Source organism: Oreochromis niloticus, linkage group LG18 (genome assembly GCF_001858045.2).
Source record: "Oreochromis niloticus isolate F11D_XX linkage group LG18, O_niloticus_UMD_NMBU, whole genome shotgun sequence".
In the NCBI taxonomy this organism is placed as follows: Eukaryota; Metazoa; Chordata; class Actinopteri; order Cichliformes; family Cichlidae; genus Oreochromis; species Oreochromis niloticus.
Genome location: NC_031982.2, coordinates 21,586,679 through 21,606,085, shown reverse-complemented (window position 1 = coordinate 21,606,085; position 19,407 = coordinate 21,586,679). Strand labels below are relative to the sequence as shown.

General features: G+C 38.8%; 2 protein-coding genes and 1 long non-coding RNA gene across 3 annotated transcripts; 1 reads left to right on the top strand and 2 right to left on the bottom strand.

Moving 5' to 3' along the window:
• Positions 1-851: 851 nt before the first annotated feature.
• On the bottom strand, positions 852-6,476 carry tmem236 (transmembrane protein 236). The gene is made up of 5 exons (XM_003438056.5): positions 6,032-6,476; positions 4,159-4,471; positions 3,516-3,588; positions 2,572-2,695; positions 852-1,834 (listed from the first exon to the last, which is right to left on the bottom strand). Exons 2-5 carry the CDS (start codon positions 4,410-4,412, stop codon positions 1,206-1,208), a joined length of 1,080 nt encoding a protein of 359 aa, XP_003438104.1. The 5' UTR covers positions 4,413-4,471; positions 6,032-6,476; the 3' UTR covers positions 852-1,205.
• LOC112842916 (uncharacterized) lies at positions 4,465-6,756 on the top strand. The gene is made up of 2 exons (XR_003214959.1): positions 4,465-5,578; positions 5,926-6,756. It is a non-coding gene; the product is annotated as an uncharacterized LOC112842916 (long non-coding RNA).
• Positions 6,757-6,934: 178 nt separating this feature from the next.
• On the bottom strand, positions 6,935-19,066 carry stam (signal transducing adaptor molecule (SH3 domain and ITAM motif) 1). Its single transcript, XM_003437821.5, has 14 exons — positions 18,690-19,066; positions 15,812-15,896; positions 15,573-15,648; positions 15,286-15,381; positions 15,014-15,160; positions 13,899-13,989; positions 13,428-13,623; positions 13,005-13,099; positions 12,186-12,274; positions 11,924-12,011; positions 11,713-11,767; positions 11,443-11,596; positions 11,081-11,202; positions 6,935-10,607 (listed from the first exon to the last, which is right to left on the bottom strand). The coding sequence occupies exons 1-14, from the start codon at positions 18,727-18,729 to the stop codon at positions 10,376-10,378; spliced, it is 1,566 nt and encodes a 521-aa protein (XP_003437869.1). The 5' UTR covers positions 18,730-19,066; the 3' UTR covers positions 6,935-10,375.
• Positions 19,067-19,407: the final 341 nt, after the last annotated feature.

Here is a 19,407-nt window from a genome sequence, read left to right as displayed (position 1 = left end):
TTTCTAAGTTAACTTACCTTCATCTGTTTATTTGTTGCATTTTTGAGTGGGTTGTCCATTCATTTTCATGCACTATTCTAATTCTGGGTTGTGAGGGGAGCTGGGGAATATCTCAGTTGCAGCAGGGCCAAGTACACCCTGGACAAGTCACCAATCTGTCGCAGGGCTAACACCATACAGACAATCATTCATGCCCATGTTCACACCGGTAGTCACTTTAGGATCACCAATTAACCTGCTATAAAACCAGCTCCTAGTTTAAAATCTCTCATGCTTATGCTTAAAAATGTCATTATAGTTAGAGCTGGACTCTGAACTAATAGGCTTGGGTTGGTTGGGGGCTTCCCATGATGAACTTCTTGTCTATTTTCACTTTTATACACCACTATTGTATTTAATGATTAGCAGTTATTAAACTCTGGTGCTCTCTCTATAGTTTGCTTTTTGTCCTGTTTCACTTTGCTCTCTTCTGCCCCTCCCTGAGCCTGGTTCTGCTGGAGGTTTCTTCCTGTTAAAAGGGAGTTTTACCTTCCCACTGTCGCCAAGTCCTTGTTCATAAGGGGTCATATATTTGTTGGGGTTTTTTCTATAATATTGTAGGGTCTTTACTTTACAATATAAAGTACCTTGGGGTGACTGTTTTGGGAATTGGGACTATATAAGTAAAACTGACTTGAATTGAATCTCTTCGGGCCTCACAAAGAAAATTACACTTTGAATTCACTTCAGATTCATGTGTACTTTATCTGATATGGCGCATCAAACCATTGTCAATCCACCTAACTTTGTCTCCTTTAACAAATAAGTAAAACCAGATTAGCTTTGAAGTACACCAGTGTCAACACAAATGATTGTTTTTCAAGGTTTTATTCAAAAGAAATGTAAACAAATTTAGAGTTAAAATACAAAACTAAGCAGATAAACATTTGCATCAATAAATATATTTTAATCAAGATAAGAGTTGGCTTACTTTATACTTCCATCTGTACCCCTGTTTTTTCAACAAAATTCGGAATGATTTTTGCACTTTGGTTTGAATGTCCTTTTAATGCATTAGAAGCCAGTAAAATTCAAACATGCTGCTCGCCATCATCAGCACCAGCATCTTGTTGATTTGGTGCTGCTCTCCACACATGAACACCAACTGTCGAAATACTCACAGTCCAAATGGCTTTTTCATCAACAACAGAATGTGCCACTCCTCCTCAAAACAGGCTGCGATGTCTAAAAATCTTCAGCCTGGTCAGAAATGTGAAATAGATAAAAGCTAGGCTTACCAGGACATTTTTCAGTGGGTATAAGACAGGTGTTACAAAGCCGAACACAGCAATCAGAGCAACCCGAAAAACAAAGAAAGGGAAGTCCTGCAGAGCAAATCCAGCAGAAGACAACAAGGGGTTGTGAGGCGTGATGATCATACGAAGAGTAGACAGGAAGGCGAGGATGTAGACTGGGAACACCCAGCCTGAGTAGAACACTGAGGGCAGTCCTGCCACTCTCACCATCTCCACAGTGTCAAACCAGAAAAGGAAACTATCCACAAATATTTCTGACCTTCCGTCCCTTTTCCACAGGATGCTCGGGCGACCCGAGTACGACAGAGGGCGTGAGGTTGAGGAGTACAAGTAGGCAGTGCTGGTGAATCGTGTTCTTGGTAGTGAGTTGGCAACATCGTGGAATCTGCTAGAGGCACTGCCATTTTTGGCCTCTGGTTGGCCTTGGGTCACACCGTTCTGGCCTTCTTCAGGATTCATCTGGCTTGATACGGTGGTCACTGGTTCCATGTGGGTGAGGACGGGGCCTGATATGTCAAAGTCTGAGTCTAAGCTGTCTGCTATAAATGACAAACCAAATGTTTCTGTGTAAGTTAGGTTTTCCGAAAGACTAGGTAATAACAAGAGAACGGGTCTTTTTTTAAATCATTTTTTAAAAATAAGAGAAGAAAAATCATCTTTAACATAGGTAACGACAATCATGTGTGGGGTAAGGTGGTTAGTGTTAGGGTTTATGGTAGAGTGTAAGGTCCAGCTTCTGTGAATCAGCCTTCTTACTGTACATTTGGCAGATACATGATTTGAATTTGGGGAATTTGTCATCTTGGTCAATGTTTTGTGCTCTTGTGTTCTCCAGCTGTTTAGGTGGGTCACTCATTCAAGCGTTTCTTCTGTCTCAGCTGACTGCAGGTTTCCCCAACCTTATAAATCGAGTCAAGTCACTTGGTAACAAAACATTTATCCCACTGAAAACGCTACGTCTAGATAAACAGAATCAGGCACTGACGCAATGTAGCAGTGGTACTGGGATGGGAGAGCTGGAAAATTCTGCAGCTTACTAAACAGCTAAATTGGGAAAGGTGTGTTTGAAATCTGATGTGAGTGAAGTGAGGGACATTTATCTGAACTAGCTTGCAGTCTATGCTACATTAATGAAATAACAGGCCAATAAAATAAAGTGTTACAAATAAGCGCAAAGAGTCTATGGCTTCAGTTAAATAACCACTCCCACAGAAGATGAAATGTGACGCAAAAATATTCAATAATAATAAAAGATTTTGAAGAATTCAAGCCTTACATTTTCCCATGAGTTTGCAGGGTTGGATCCTCTCAATGATATCCACCCAGATGAGGAAGAAAAGCACCAGGGAAACTGGCAACTCAGAGAAACTGTCCAGTCTCTGTCCTCTGTCCACCTGCACCTGCGGTTTCACAATAATAGAAAAACTACTCATAAGTGGAACAATAAATGAATAAGAAATGGTAAAGCGAGTGAGAAAAAATGAAACTGACAGTCTTTGTAACATTTGTCTCCACTGAGAAAGAAGCGCCTACATTCCAAGTTTTATGAACCCATTAGGATTTACTTTCCTATCATTGCAGATTTACATCTTTACACCCGTAAAATAAGAAACACTGGGTGAATAAATATGAGAAACATCTTTGTGCTTATTTATGTTCTTGTTGGAACAGCAATAAAATACCAAATGATAAAAATTCTTTTCTTTTTAGGGTCGGGGATAGCATCAAACCTTAAGTTAATGGACAACCTGTTGTTTTCACTATAGGTTAATGAATAGCTCAGAGGAATGGCAGTCTTGTGACTGGGGACCTATTTTCCCTGCCAAAGTCCTTCTCAGAAATTCTTTGACAATATGGCAAAAACAATAGGTGTACAAAACATGTTGTATTTACTTCATTACTATATTATTACCTAATAAAGAATACAATACAATTGCACAAGAGTACAACTTCCTGCTACCTGTAGATTGACAGTGAATAAGTAAACCTCAAGAGATCACGGTGAGTCCGTGAGAAGGGATGCTTTTCTTTGTGTGTGGTGCAGCGTAGCATGTCGCTGTTCACTCAGTGAATAATTATAGTGTCTTAATACTGTGGCCTCTAATGGACTGTTTACAACAAATTCTGCATGCCTCTTCAAGGACCCTGTCAGAGCATGACTGAACAAAACATCAACAAGTGCTCCTCAGTGACAAGATCAATCAGTCTTGGTGACATTACCTTGGAGCTGGCTATTAGGATAGCAAAGCACGGTAATGTGCACAGGATGAGATATGCCAATGCTGTTGGTCTCCTGAAAAACACACAGCTTACATTTACATAATGATCATCCCATAATGATGAGTAACTGTTCCTTTTTTTAACAAGTGCGTGAGTTTATATTCAGATTTTTAATTTGTGTTTGAAAAGACTTTGAAGTAGTTTTTCAGTTTTATGCTGCTTAATAATTCTACTCCATAACACAGCAGCTACACTCAATTACAGTTGTTATCTATGCTCACTTACCTTTTGAGAGTAAGGGAAGACTTCATTTATAAGACATAAATACTACTCACATGAGCTAAAAGGTAGTATTATTAGGGGTAGTACTTAGTAGAGAAGAGTCATTAAATTAATAATTAATAGTTAAAATAGTTGATCCGTAATTTCAGTTGTAATAAATACTACCAAATGATGAGCTGTAATACCAGGCAATTTAAGACTGTAGCAGCAAATCACAGAACTGAACTTTACTCGGTAAACTCGACTTTTCACATTTAAGATGTGATTATTCTTTTTTTAAAGGTTACACAGACTCTGTTTATGTTTATACACACAAAACAATAAGCTTGTCACTTATCATTTTCCAAAAGCCTCAACTCACCACTGCTTGACCTCTCTGATGAATCCCCGCTGCTTAATAGTCATATATCTGACAGGAGCCCACACCAGCAAGGTCACAGAGGTCACATAGGCGATAGAAGCTGCCACAACGAGCCAGTATGCTGTCTGATCCCGTCCTTTCATGTTGTATATGAGGCTGGCAAATCTCTCCATGATTACAAAGATGGGTACAATCAGTGCTGCAAACTGCAGCACCTCATACAGGATGAGCTTGACTTTCTTCCCCGAGGGCATGGTGCTGGATTACCAGTTGCTGATCTGAACTCAGAGCTTAAGACTTTAACAATCATCTCCTAAAAACGAGCCAGTGGAGACGTTGGACTCTGCACACTGACATTGCTTACACTGCACTGGAGGCTGTATTATTTTATTGCTGAGGTAATGAGGTGGTCATGCTTGTCTTTTTTTTATGGGGGGTGACAAAGAAGAGTTCTCCCATCCCATAATATCACTGGGGTAGATTACACTGAACTATAACTGTGCACACTTTCTAAAAAGGAATAGTGACATTTGTTTTTAAATGCCCATCACAGGTGGATATGGAGGATTTTTAGGAATGGGTCATCCTGGATGCTTGTGTAGTTTTGGAGAACCTCACTGCATTCCCTTATGCGAAGAGGAGATGTAGGTGGGAGTCTAAAAAGTGTTATCTTAAGATATTTGGTTGTTTGACCCATGTGGTTTTTTTTTTTTTTTACAGTAATACGCACATTGTTTGCAGATATAATTTTGCATTGAGTTGATGTTAAAATTTCAACCAGATAAAACTTTATAGTGAGCATAAACTATTCTTAATAATTTCCTACTGCCGTTACAGTCACAGTGACATGCTGAATGGCTACATGCAGCTTTGCTCAGATACGCTCAGATCGCCACCTGGTGGCAAGAAGAAGAAGGATTTTCTAGGTTCTTGGTCTTCTTTAAAGAAAAATTATTTAAAGTTATGAAATACATTCTTGATAAGTAAAAGATCAACATTTGGAAAACCATGGATGGATTTTTTGAATATCTTTGCCCCCTCCCCCCAAGTTTTGACATTCAACCAAAAATTATGTTATTCTGATGTGAGAACAGGACATAACTTTCTCAGTTATAGTAAGGGTTGCTTGCAGGCGTTGAGTAAAAAAGAAAAAAAGAAGCCAGTTGTTGTGATTTGGCGCTGTATAAATAAAACTGAATTGGATTTAAAATCACAGTGACATGCTTACAGCTTTGCTCAGACACACACAGAACTGCATCTATTGGCAAGGAAGAGGACAATTTTCTAGTTTCTCACTGAAATGAAATAAAACTTTATAATCATTTAGTTTTTCCAAGTTTCTCAATCATGTAGGGCTGATTGTAGGAGGGGCGAGGGGAGCTTAAGGAGTTTAAAAGTTTGGCTGGCCTGTCTTTCACTGGTGAGTATGATATAAATATAATGTCCTGGGTGCTTGTGTAATTTTGTGATTACTTCACTGCATTGCCTTATTTAAAAGGCAGAGGGCATGTAAGACAGAGACTGAAAATAAAAATATTGTCTTACCTGTTGTAACGGATATGTCCATTACGTCCAATTTATATCAACCAAATAAGTTTTCCTCATGCAAAAATACCCAAGTCTCCCAAACAGTAAATGATTAAACAAAATTGCTCAAAAACCTAATAATTAATGAAAGCATCAATCATCACAGTATAAAAGGAAATCAGTTAAACTTCAGTGATATCTTCTGTCCAGTTAGAAAGCATAACATAGTTTCTTTTTCAGATCTGGCACATCTGCTTAGCATGAATCTGCTCTCATCTGTGAAGAGAACAGGGTGCCAGTGGTAAACACCAGTCAAGCTGCATGATGCTGAGCTGTGAGCATTGACCTATATGACACCCTCATGGAGTCTCTTTCAGAAACATGCCTGAGTAACCTGTTTGAGGTCATTTTCTGGAACTCTGGCAGCGCTCTTCTTCACACAAACAAATACCGGTCCTGCTGCTGGGTTTACACGCCCTCTCCTTCCCTGTCAAGCTCTCTTTGCAGTAGCAGGCCCATTTCCTGGTATCGCCTCCACACTCTGGAAACTGCGCTGGGAGACACAGCAAACCTTGCAATGGCAGGTTTGGATGTGTCATTCTGGAGAAGGTGGACTACCTGTGCAACCTAAACCAGCTGCAGCAAAACCAGAGAAAAATCAGTCAGGAGGGAGAGAGCAACAGTCTGCATCGACCATCTGCACAGTCTTTGCTGTTTTGGAGGGGTTGTTTGGTCGTTGCCTAATCACTGCACCTGTTGTCACACTGAGTCACACCAAAGCAGGTGAAACTGATTCATGGTGGTTTATACTTCCTAACATAACAGACTGAAAATCCTTTAAATAACTCAGACTGTGTGTGTCATTCTGTGATAATCAGGACTACCCTTGTATAAATATATGAACACAATATCAAGCCAAGTGAAGTCGTCAATATCCTGTACATTTGGCCTGGTTTTATTGTGAATACCAATTAATAAGTATGGTTAAAAGAATACATACAAACAGCAGGGTACACCTTTAGACGGAACCTTTTACAATAATGTTGCTTTAAAACTTAAAAAAAAATAAAATAAATGGCAGCATCTCAGTCCTGTACAAAATAAAAAAAAATTACATCAGGTCACAGTCCAACTCTGGGGGTGCAACAAGATGTGACATTTGGATGATACGTGATAATAAACTGGCTCCTATGGTCCCAGAACAGCTGCTACTTTGATATTTTTAACCCTCTTTGAACAAACAGATTAATTTTCCATTTTGCTCCTGGTTTTAGTTGAAGGCAACAAAACAAAGAAACAAAAAAAATATTCCTCATCTTTCTAGCACTCAATTAAGGAACTGGAGGTACAGAGCTTAAAACACGAGTCAGTTTGCAATCTCACAGTAGTGTCAAGAAGTTTGAAACATAGTACCTCCTTAAACGACACCAATTTGTTAGATCAACACACTAATTTGACCAGAAATTGAACAATTCTTAATAATTCCTTCATGTAACATCATTCAATGTCAAATACAACAGATAAATTAGTTTCTTATTTTATAGTCCAGTCAGTTTTTGTAAACATGAACTCTTTCCCAAAGGCTTTGTCTGAGTAGAAGCAATATAAATTAGATAAATATGAAGAATAAGGTGAATACGGTAGGATATGAGGAGCAGACCTGTACATTTGATCTTGAATGACTTACATGGCGCTAACTGTTTAGCTTAGGGAGACTTTGGTAAAGAGCCGTTTACAAATCCTGACTCTGAATATTCAGAATCAGAGACACCTTCAGGTAGAATCTGTATTAGTGTTAACGGACAGGTTTGAAAAGCATGGAGGGGTTCAGTCAGCTTTTACATTATCATTTGAGCCTACAGTACATCAAGCATGTATCAAACACAGAGAGAAATGTCCATGTTCTTGTGTCAGCAATTAAATATACAACTAAGTTAGACAGAATATTACATATCCTGATCTATTCTCTGAATACATACATCCTTCACTGCTTCTCCATTTAAAATATCTTAACAATAATCAAAACATAAATTAAAACGTACTACAAAAAGAAAAAAAAAAAAGCATTTTTCCAACACTGACTAAAGAGATGCTTTAAAGACACTGGGGAGGCACTGGGGCTCTCCCACTTAGTAGCCAAGTCTGTGGTGCGGGTTTGCTAACACAGCCCCTGATGGGTACAAAGCAAAGCCATCAAGAAAGATGCGTAACCGCCTGATTTTAAAAGGAAAACTCTGCAGCATGAATTAAGCAGTCAGTCTTTTTTTTTGAGGGGAAAAAAAAGAATGCAAAAAGAATAGAAATAAAGAAAAATACCATTTTGTTTTCAGACACTTTTTTTCTGCAACCACTTTGTTCTCTTTGGCTCGACACCTTTCAACACATCTGGAAAATCCCGACTGCAGAGTTCGCCTTTAAGGCTGAGAGAAACAGCCGGAGCTGTGCTAGCATACGGCCCCACCCATGAGGTCATCATGTGGCTTCACTACTAGTTCAGTACAGTATATACAAGAGTTATGTGCATGCTTCAGTTCCTCTACGGTCTTTTCTCTCCAAAAACAAAGTGGCTTCAGTTTTCAGTACTTCTAAAACTTGACAACATATACAGAATGTAAGAGTATCCTGATGTTTTCAGCAGACCTAAAAGTCCTTTAATTAAAAAAAAGAAGAAGGAGGAGAAGAAGAAAAAAGTTGACACCCCTTTCTGAGACATGATTAGAACTACAGTTTGTTTAAGTGGGTGAGAAAGCTGTGGGACATTGTCATTTTATTTCTATGTTAGTGTGTGAATGAAGGAAAATGATCACGCACTACTACAGGATACGTGAACCAAGTAGTGCAGCTGTGTCTGTATGTGCATTCACTGCTGTATGCCAGCCTGTAGTGTGCATCGTGTGTGTGCAGCCTCAGTGTGTGTACTGAGGGTAGTGTGAAGCTGTGTGTGTCTGTATATATTTCACACTTGATCAAATAGTAATTGCATTTTTTTAAATTGCTAACTAGAAGTGGGAAAATGACATTTCTTATTATTATTTTTAAGTTGTTGTGTAAGAACTATTAAATTTAGTAATAATTCAAATATTTGTATGATGCAGAAAAAAACCAAAAATGTAATGGCATATGCTGAAGTCGAGCTTCAGCATTAAATATTGGAAGAGAGAATCTAATATTTAATGGCTAAAGAGTATTTGCTTTGCTGAAAAACAACCCTTTTCTGCATGCAAATTTAACTCCGTGTGAACTAAAAACAACTTTTTAGCACCAAATTTTCAGCTTTTCTTCTAGGAAATAATTGGGAAAAAAATTGTTTTGTAACCCAGTGTGGCCACAATTGATCAATAGTCTTAAATACAAAGCAATCAATCCCATAATGGTTTTGCACGTGACAAGAAAAAATTAGAATGTATGTATTTCTATCAAATCTAGATTTGAAGTGAGATGGAAACTGAAAGCCGCTCCATCCTTTTATATCTGCGTCGGCTAAAGACAGGATATCTGTGAAAATGTGGGGAAAAAAAAAAATAAAAAAATAATAATAATAATAATAAAAAAAAAAAACAGTGCCCACTTTGTGACTCAGTGTAGTGTGAGCTCTTTAAATAAATCCCCATGATCACTTCTTCACTGGTAACAGAAGCAGAACTGTGTATTTAAAGCTGGAGTGTGGGACTTTTGCATAAAAATGAATGTCTGCTATAGTCGAGGCTATTAGCACCTGATAAAACTCTCTAAACTTTGCAGTTTATTGAAGTTTGAAATGTGAGACGTGTGGCGAAATAGCCAGAGCTAAACTTTACGAGCCGTGGAGTCGGAGTTGGGCTAGACGTATGGCAGATAGAAACTGAATCTTTACTAGATTTACGTTTCTAATTTTTTGAATACTCTGCATTAAAAAAAGAAAAGAGTTCACCAGTCAGATGAGAGACTAAGATCTAAAAAAGAAAGATGTGATCTTTCTAGCTGTCTGAATAGTTGTTTAAAAAGAAAAGAAAGTTTATCCAACTATTTTTTTTTCCTAAAATACATTGTTCCCTTATTTTACTAGCACCTGGTAGGATGTAGTGTACTACCACCAGAAGATGATGGGACTGCACCTAGAAACTGTTTGCAAGCCAAAAATTACATAACCAACAAAATCAAACAAAAATAGAAGAATAAAGACTCGTATCTAGTTGGCATCGGGCTTGTAGAGCGTGTGGCATTGTGAGATTTTATGCTACTGTATAAACAAGAGAAACATGGAAAGCCAACAATAATGAACACTCTCCAACTCCTTCAAAAAATAAATGGAAGTCCAGTGTAAACTCCGCCATATAAAAGTAGTATGTCAAACGTCTGCTAGACCTAAGCACAGTCGTTTGACAGCAGCATGAATCTTCAAATATCTGGTTAACGCTTCCCATGAAAATCAAATAATATTTTTGTTTAATTACTCTGACTGCCAGAGGGAGGAAATTAAAGTTCTGCACTGCAGCTTTGACTGTAAATCAGCTGAATACAACAGAAAATGTGCCAATGTTAGTTTACTCAGTTTAAATTATGTTTTAATTGATCTGGTGTCAACTTATGCAATAAAAACACATTTTCAACTATAACTATTTGATCAGGTCTGGTGTTTTTGTGAGTGTGTGTGTGTCTGTATGTGAGAGTGTATGTGTGCCTGTGAGGATATCAGTGAGCTCCTGGGGCCCTATAACAATGCTTTCTCTGAGAAGGGGACCTGTGGGACATCTGTGGAGGGTGCTATGCTCGCGGCAGAGGCAGCGCTGTAGTTTGCTGTCTGTGTCATGCCTGCGGGAGTCGTGCATGGTGCTGGGCCAGGGTTGCTGGCTGGATTCTGGTAGGACTGAACATCTGCTGGAGCCATGCCGCCTGGAGCTGCAGTGTACACTGGCGGCTGGCCCATGTACATATGAATGTCACTGTGAAAAGAATGATGGGAAAAAAGTGAATATTATACTACAGCAAGAGGGAGATATTAACACTAGTAAGACCTCTGTCTGTTTAAGAACAGAACTGTTGTGGCGTGTAAGGAATTGCTCAATGGTGAGAAATTACTGATTTCAATTCCAAGTACAACAAATAGTTGGATTTTAAAAAGTGGAAACCAAGATTCAATTTCAATGAGGAAAAACCAGAAGTTGTTCGGGTATTTAAGAAGGCTTTGTCTATAATGCTGGAACAAGTGAAAGCCTGGTTCTGCAGCTGAGTAACAGCCTCTGATACTAGTGGGAAATTTACCATATGTAAAAATAACTTAAAAAAATAAGTGAAACATGAATGTAATTAAGCATTTACATTTATTTGACATGAGAACAACAGTGGACACTGAAACTGATAATATTAGTATTTGTAAAGTGTGCTGCACCAGGACCGTGGGTAACCTCAAACTCACCTGGGAGCTGGTTGACCAGGAATGGGAGTTCCAGGAGGAAGTTGCTCCATAGGAACGGTATAGCCTTGCACCCCAGCGCTGCTCATGGCATATGAACCTGATGCAGGCTGACCAGGGTAGACCTGTGGTGACAAATATAAAAATAAAGTAAATATTAATATTCAATCAGCTTTAAAGTCCTTGAAAGAATGACAACACTTCCTAATGTTGTCTGTATAGATTCTCAATCATTCAGGTTCATAGTAATCTCTCTCTTTTTTTTCCAAGCTTCTTAGACTTCCCAGTGTTGGTACTTCCCTTTCCACTTTCAGAATGTAGCTGCTTGACAAATTTAAGAAAAAAAAAGATTGTATTGACTTTACCTGCTGTGCCGCGCTGGCAGGCTGCTGCATGTAATACTGTTGGCTCTGCAGCTTGGCATACATGGCATAGACGGGATCTTCATTCATCAGCTTGGCATATAAAGACAGCGCTTCCATCACCTTCACGTTCAGCTCTGACAGCTCCGAGTGCTTCCTGGTGATACAAACAATCAGCAATCCATATCTTGTCAAACACCTTCTGCATCTTCAAGTTCTTCGCTTCTGTTCTGAATTTTTATGAATAAAGCACGCCACATCAGCACAATGTACCTGTCAATATCCTCCAACTTCTGATCAATGAGGGGCCCCATTTGATTGCAGGCACCTGATGAAAAAATTGTTTAAATCTCTTTCTTTAGCTGACAGAAATCCACCTTTTTCAAAAATGCATTATGTGTACGATGTTATTAAATATTTTTCTTTCACTTTCATATATTCATATTTTGCATAAGGAATTAATAAATAAATGAATGAAAGTTACCTTCAAGCTGTAATAATTCAACGCTGTCAGACTGGTTGTCTGTTGGATCCGCACTTTGAATCATTTGCAGTAGCTGGTCCATTTTATCCTGAGAAGATGTGGTAAGTATCAGGTAAATGTGAGATAATTTCACAACTTAATCCAGAAGTAATAAAGTTTTATATGTCATACTGGAAGAGATTTTTTTAGTTACTGTAGCAACTTGTGACCTTAATAAATCTGAATGATCTGAGTAAGCAAGCACATAAAGCACAGCACTCACCTCGTCTATGTACACTGGTTCCTGTTCGGGCTCTATGGTCTCTACCTGAATGTCCTCACTGAACTGTACTGTCTTTTTCTCCGTCTTCACTGTGGGTTTTCAAGCAGCCATAGATGCAGCAGGAGAAAAACAACACAACAGTGGCAGTGGTCAGCAGCGCAAACGTAAGAGATAAGGACAAACTAACTTGATCACCTGTAATGCTCTGATAGAAGCAAGCAGCACAGGAACGGATATGAGATAAAAATAGAATTTACGAGCTGATAAAAGTTTTTCTTTAACTTGAATTACAAGAAACGGTGGCACACAGCATGAAGGCAGTAGAAGTGCAACAGCAGGATGTACATACCCAGTATGCAAACCAACAGAATCAACAATATGACAAAGCCATACAATTAGCGCGCAATAACAACAGAGGTTATCTTAAGCAACAAAAAGTGGATGTGATGAAAAAGCCAGAAAACTCCCAACAATACATTTTTAAGACTACACATTTCTGTGGAAACAATGAATTAGATAGAACAGAGCATCAAGATACCAAGATATGAATATGAATGTTGCATTTCAGAGGGCTCTGTAATTATACCAGAAAAAGATTTGGTACATAAGAAAAGAGTATCAGCAGGAGAAAGTGCTGATCACACACTGCTTGAACTCCTTCCCAGAAATTTAGGCAGTGTTATTTTTTCAGTACCTATTTTGTGTCTCTTACTGCACTCTGCTCTCTGGATATCACACTCCCAGATCTATAAAGCAATGCTGCTAATGGACTAAATGGGCTACCAAAGAAACAGCAATGATTCAAGTGTGTGTACTCACTCATCTCAGGCTCTGCAGTGAGATCAGCAGTGACAAAGTTGGAGGGAAACAGCCCCACCCCCTGATATGTTTCCCCTTTCCACCAGTTTGGGTCACTGGGAGAAAGAAAACACAAAGCCCATTCAATTATGAGAAAAATGCTGCCTTTAGTAACTGAATTTAATCCTTAATAATTTCATTGGCATTTTACAAAGTCATTTCCAGACCCCTTTAAAGCATGAATACATAGATGTGATGTTTACAACGTATTGTTCTTTTGAGTTCATGGATTCTGTGCTCTTCTAAAGAGCATTTCAAAAAGGCTTCAAAGAGAACAGCCATCCAAATAAGAACGCAACATAGGCCCAGGAAATCTGCTCACTATTATATAATGAAAGTACTGGTTCTTGGTGTGCGCTTGATTATATTTGTGTAAAAGTTCACCTATCGTCCAGGATAGTGATGATTTCTCCCGACTTAAAGGTGAGCTCATTGTCCTCTGCAGCCTCAAAATCGTAGATGGCACGGACTTTTCTGCCGTCAGACTTGTGTGAGGAGAGCAGGGTGGAGGTGTTTGGGTAAAGACTCGACATTGAGGTCTGCGGTTGCTGACGCTGCTCCTTCAGAGACAACTCGATAGCTGCACACAAGAGAGATAATAAGATAATCACAAGAGAGTGTGATTGTGTGTTTGCCCTTGAAAACCTTGTGGAACATCTGCGATTCATTAATCCACAATAACAGGGGGAGTTTTGCAAAGCCAATAAACAACAGTTAAAATGTGTTTAATGAACATGCTTCTAATGCATTTCTATGTGTGTCTGAATACTAAAAAGAGTCTTTATACAAGAGTCCTTTGCAAAAGCAAAATAAAAAAATGGCCCAGTGCTCTGATTATCTGATAGTCCTCTTTACCTTTGGCCAAATCCTCCTCTTCTTTTTTGTTTGTTGATGTGGAGGGATCCTTTGCCACTAAAGCTGGGCTTGCTTTTGCTTGCTCAGCAGCCTGTGAAGACAATAATCACGTGCTTCACATAAATAATGACTCACACTCATGACTCAAAAGAATAAAAGAACGTGGATGGATTTTGAGCAAACCAAAGGAAATATTAGCATTACAAATAGAATGAGCCAGAACTTGAATTCTGATCTTAACCATTAGAGCTGCACCGATTCGTCAGCATAATTGATGACATAGACTATAAAAACATGTCGACGTGGAATTTTAAAGGATTTCAAAGAAAACAAAGTTGAATGCAGACAGTCAAAGCGGAGCTTTTCCTTCCACAGCAGCACGACTGCAGTGCACCAGCATGTAAAACGTCAGCAACCTGGAGCTGTGACGTCAACTCTGAGTGGGTCAGTTTTAGAGAGTTAAGTTAGTGTGTCGCTTTGATACCTTGTTTATATTAATGTTTTTACAGTAATGTTTATGTTAGCTTACCTGTCATAAGGTAACAATGATTCTTACTGAGAGAACATCATTTCAGTTTTGTTAGAGTGAAATGCGATAGTAAACCATTAAACAGGAGTCGCTACACTGTCTCCTAGTTTGTTTGTTTGTTTGCGGTGGATATGCTATATACACATACATATATATGTATATGTGTGTGTGTGTGTATATATATATATATATATATATATATATATGCGCACACACACACACACACACACACACATATATATACACAAACACACACACATACATACACACATATATGTATGAGAAGTTAAAGAGTTTAACTGCCATTGAACGCTACACAGATGAGTTTGTCCTTAAAGAGGCTAATGCACCTCTCAAATAGATTGAAGTCATGACAGAGAGCATTTTTAACGTGGTTATCAGCAGCTGGGAATATCATCTTAAAGATAAGAGGGGGCCTCACTCCAGAGCATATCCACTGCAACTGTGAATTGTTCACTAATCAACTAATCAAAGAAAAATTGGCACATTAGTCTTCTCCCAAAATAATCTTTAGCTGCAGCCCTATTAACCACTATAACCTCCTTAATCATACTCCTATACCAACCTGGGAGCCCACAGCAGGGAACGTGACACCCTGTTCCCGTAAATTCTTGATCATTGCTGAGATCAGACTGAGCTGGGGATCATTGCGGAAGTCTTCCGCCCACTCCACCATCAGGGCCTTCAGCTTCTCGCAGACTTTGGGGTGGCCCTGGAGAACACACATTAAAGCATTTTATGCCAACACGGATCAAACGTGAACCTTTTTGAAGAAATCCCACATAGTTAATGTGGCTTATTTGGACAACAAACAAGAAAGTGAAATTTACCACACACCTTGTTTAAGACATTACTGACTTCACTGGCAAACTCTCTGGAGCACACCTCCAAGTGGAAAATTTTCCCACAGTTTGAGACACAGGCACCGAGAAGCTGCGAAGACAAAGTGTACATCCTATTCATGAACCTCATGAAGTAAGTAAACAGCTGAAATACTTTTGACATACGTAATTTATCACTTATAAAAGACTAAATGTGGTTACTTTACAAGCTGATAACTTATTTCCTAAATGACACTAAGCTATCAAACTTAAAACATGGCTGTTTGTTAAGAGTCTGCTTACAGTCAGTGCCTGCATGGCTACGTGAGGGTCCTTATGATTCACTCTTCTCATTATAGAGCGGAGGCATTCTTTGGGCCTGGAACAGAACAGCACAACTCAAAGGTTTGAGAAGCTTAAGCTTTATTAAGCTCTTCTTTTTAACTTCTTTATACTTCCCTGAATATATATTATAATGATTCAAAACTCAAAAAAGAAAAGAAATGTGTTGGTACGCCTCAGAATGAGGAAAGTTAACTGACCCAGTGCGTGACTGCCCTATCTTGTCACATATGTCCAGAATGAGGCCCCAGTCCTCAGCAGTGTTCATCTCACTGGTTGCTTTCTCTGCAGGAAAGAAGAACACCAACCGGTGTGAGAAGAAGTCTTTACAGAAAAAGCATGTTTTTTCTGCATGACTGTATTTAGAGATGGGAAAGAAGAGACGTGGGAATTCTGTAGAGGAGTAATAAAGCTACTGTAATCCTGAAAAAAAAGAATCACTGTTGTAAACGGTCTGTGAGAATCCTCTTTTCATGATCATGTTTGGTACTGAGAAATCAAAACAACAAGATTACTATGTTCCGCTACAAATAAGCATAAACATGATGAGGTACAAAGGGCTGACAATATATGAGAAGCGCCCCATCAACACTACCGCACTACAGTGAACACAATCTAACAGCTCATAATCTGCGAAGACTTCACCTGAAGTTTATCTAAGGATCAGTCAATCAGCAGTGGGTTCTATTTGCCACTTACGAATTGGGTTTTTTAGGTTTTTCCTCCAAATGAAATGGTTAGTCTTGCATCTACTCTACGTCTACTGTATTTGACTCCTCTCGTCTTGGAAGCAGCTTCATGTTTTACCAAGTACCACTTGTGCAGTTTTGAGCAGATAAGGTGTTTAACAAGAACATTTTAGATTTAGATTAAACAGATGTTAAAATGCGTTGTTAAACAGCATTTTAACATCTTCTTGAATGTTGTGCCAATAATATTTAGCCAATAATAAACATCAGCCAGTGCCATCACATACCATCCCTTTATTTGCCCACAGCAATCAACAGCGCTGATATTTCAGGGTTGCAGTTGGGCTGGAGTCTGTCCCAGCTGTCATAGAGCAAGAGTCTAAGTTAGCCCTGGACAGGTTCCCAGTCTATTACAGAGCTATTTAAGTGTATTCCAAGTATAAACATAGGAATGGAAATAAGATGTGTAAATAGCTGACATTGCTTTCTAACATGAGTCATCATTTGCTGTTTTTGGGAAGTAATAATTAGGAAGTAATAATTACATTAAAGAGTTATTTTTGCTTCTTTTGTCAAGAGCAAAAAGAAGCAATAGAAAAAATATTTCTATATACCCTAAACAAGATTGGAAGTATTAGAGATGGACAGAAAGCCAAAATTATTTATCCTTGTTATGTGGCACCCAGTTTTATCTACCTGCCACGCCTGACTGTGTTCAAACCATAAAGAACCTCTTTGAATGTTTGGAAGATCTGAAATCACAGATGTAAAAAAACAAAAGCAAACCCTTAAACTAAAGAGAGAAACTAAGAAAAACTGAAGTTATTTTATTCAGACCCCCCCGAGCTACACAACCATCCTCACCGAGGCAGTTAGTCCCTTAACCAGACAATCTTTGTGTTTTTATGAGACATTCCGTGAATTTTAGCAATCAAAGGAATGTTGTGAAGGACATCTTTTACCAAGTGAAAACCACTGCTAAATTAAAGGCAGTTTTGTTATCCAAGCCTTTATCAAATCTCACCTGGTCTAATGCAATTCTCTGTATATAGGATTGCCCAATTCCACACTTTCCAGTTTGCAGATGGTTCAAAATGCAGCTGATTGACTCTTGTACAAAGAAAAGATAGCTCATCGCTCCTGTTTTAGTTGGACTGCACTGGCTATCTGTGAAGTTTCAAATAAATGAGTTCCGCAAGAGAAATTTTTTTTTGTCTGCGGGTCACCAACTCATCATCCCAACAACTTCTCTCAGTGCCCGTTACTTGGAAAAAGCTAAAGGCAACCAGGCAAATGTGGTTACTGCCCCCTGGCTCTGGAATAATCTGCTTCCCCAAATAAGAAGCTGATCAACAGCTGATGATTTTAAATCAGCTCTAAAGATCTATTTTCACTTGCTTTCATTAAGTCTGAGGTCCCTCTTGGTTTGATCACACTCACTGCAAGTGTCTTTTTTCCACCTGTTTTAGTTGACTAGTAACGTTTTTTATTCTTATTTTCTGACGTTATTTTCACTTATTATTTTTCATTATGTTGACTGACTATGTGAGTTTCAAGCCTGCAAAGCACTTTAAGTAAGCGTCTGCTGTCATGTCATACACAACAGTATAGTGAAGTAATAGATGCTCACAACAGTAGTAAAAGCCAGGAACAGAAGAGCACGGTCACTTAAAGGCTGGTTTGTTTTACCAAATCAGCATTTACTGCTGGGTTTGGGCTTGAGGCTGTCTATGGGGCTGTGCAAGTGAACGGTGTTGTGTACTTTTCATCTACATGAAAACTACACACTCTGCATGAAAATTAGGTGGCTAACCACTGGACAAAGATCAAAGAGACGACAGGAAATATAGCGATACTCTGTGGTTTCACATAGCTCCGCATCCTCTTTCACTTCCACTCACTGTGAGAGGTCAAGCACATTATTGTGGTTAGCTAACAGAAGATGGGATGCATAAAGGTAGCCAGTGATATGGCTTGCGAACTCAATTCAGTGATCCGATGACAAGCCTGTGTCTCAGTCTTCATTAAGAGTTGGCCTGACTTAAATAATACACGTTATACATCTCGAGAATAACATCACCAGTTTAGGATGCTATCGCCAAACGGTCACTTGCTGTTTGCTAGCTAAATATATACATAGGATAGGGGAGCAAGCTAGCCATCTATGTTCCTCAAACACAAGCAAAACAGACATCAAAATTAATATCATGGGCTTCAGGTTGTCAGTTTACACAACCTACGGTATGTACCAAACGGTACCTATATAACAATAATATAAATCCAGTGGCTAAGTGAAATGTTGCCCACAGCTGGAGAACACAAACAAAGCTGTTTGGTCACAGCTACTTAGCTAGCCTGCTAATAACAGCCTCCAGTTGTGATTACTCACCAACATCTTGGTCAAAGGGGTTGGTCGTGAAGAGAGGCATCGCTTGGTGTATAGACGACAACAGATTTCGCCTTTCCCAGATATTTTCTTTCCCTCTTTTTTCTTATTTCATACAAGACAAATGCATAGTAACGACAACCTAATGGGTGTCAAAAGTAGCTAACTGATTCTTTTCTACACAGTCACTCCTTCGCCAGACGGCAACAAGCAGGGCATTCTGGGTAATCGAAGGAGCCCGAACTGTGTTTAATAAACGGTTACAAGCATCTACAGTTTAACACTCCCTGTCAGACGACTGCTCATCCCTGTGTGCTGTCTGCAAACTAGAGAGAATGAATCATAAGTCACAAATTGTCCTTGGCATAAAAAAAATAACATGTCATCGTCAGGTGACGTCGATCACGTGACAAAATGTGACTGTGAGGCTGCAGCGCGTGAAAATGAGTAACACATGAAGACTTTAATCTTGTAGTTAAGAGGATTTGTGTGGCGTAAGTGAAGCAATAAATGAGTCATTTTAAGTAGTTAACAGTGGTCTAAACTAAAATACATGAACCAATATGTAATTCTAGCACAGATTACATTAACTGCTGGATGTCTACAAAGACAATAAATAAATATTTGTGATATTTATCCAGTAATATTACTGGATATAATACCAGTTTAAAGCATCGGCATCCAGAATCCCTACACAGAAATAGAAACTTTATCAAATTAC

Coding starts and splice junctions, on each gene's coding strand:
- tmem236 (XM_003438056.5), bottom strand. CDS start 4,412: ATGCCCTCGGGGAAGAAAGTCAAGCTCATCCTGTATGAGGTGCTGCAG. Junction 3,589..4,158: donor ATCAGAGAGGTCAAGCAGTG/GTGAGTTGAGGC, acceptor TGTGTTTTTCAG/GAGACCAACAGCATTGGCAT. Junction 1,835..2,571: donor CTGCAAACTCATGGGAAAAT/GTAAGGCTTGAA, acceptor TGTCATTTATAG/CAGACAGCTTAGACTCAGAC.
- stam (XM_003437821.5), bottom strand. CDS start 18,729: ATGCCTCTCTTCACGACCAACCCCTTTGACCAAGATGTTG. Junction 15,897..18,689: donor CCCCTTTGACCAAGATGTTG/GTGAGTAATCAC, acceptor TCTTTCCTGCAG/AGAAAGCAACCAGTGAGATG. Junction 15,161..15,285: donor TCAGTAATGTCTTAAACAAG/GTGTGTGGTAAA, acceptor TGTGTTCTCCAG/GGCCACCCCAAAGTCTGCGA.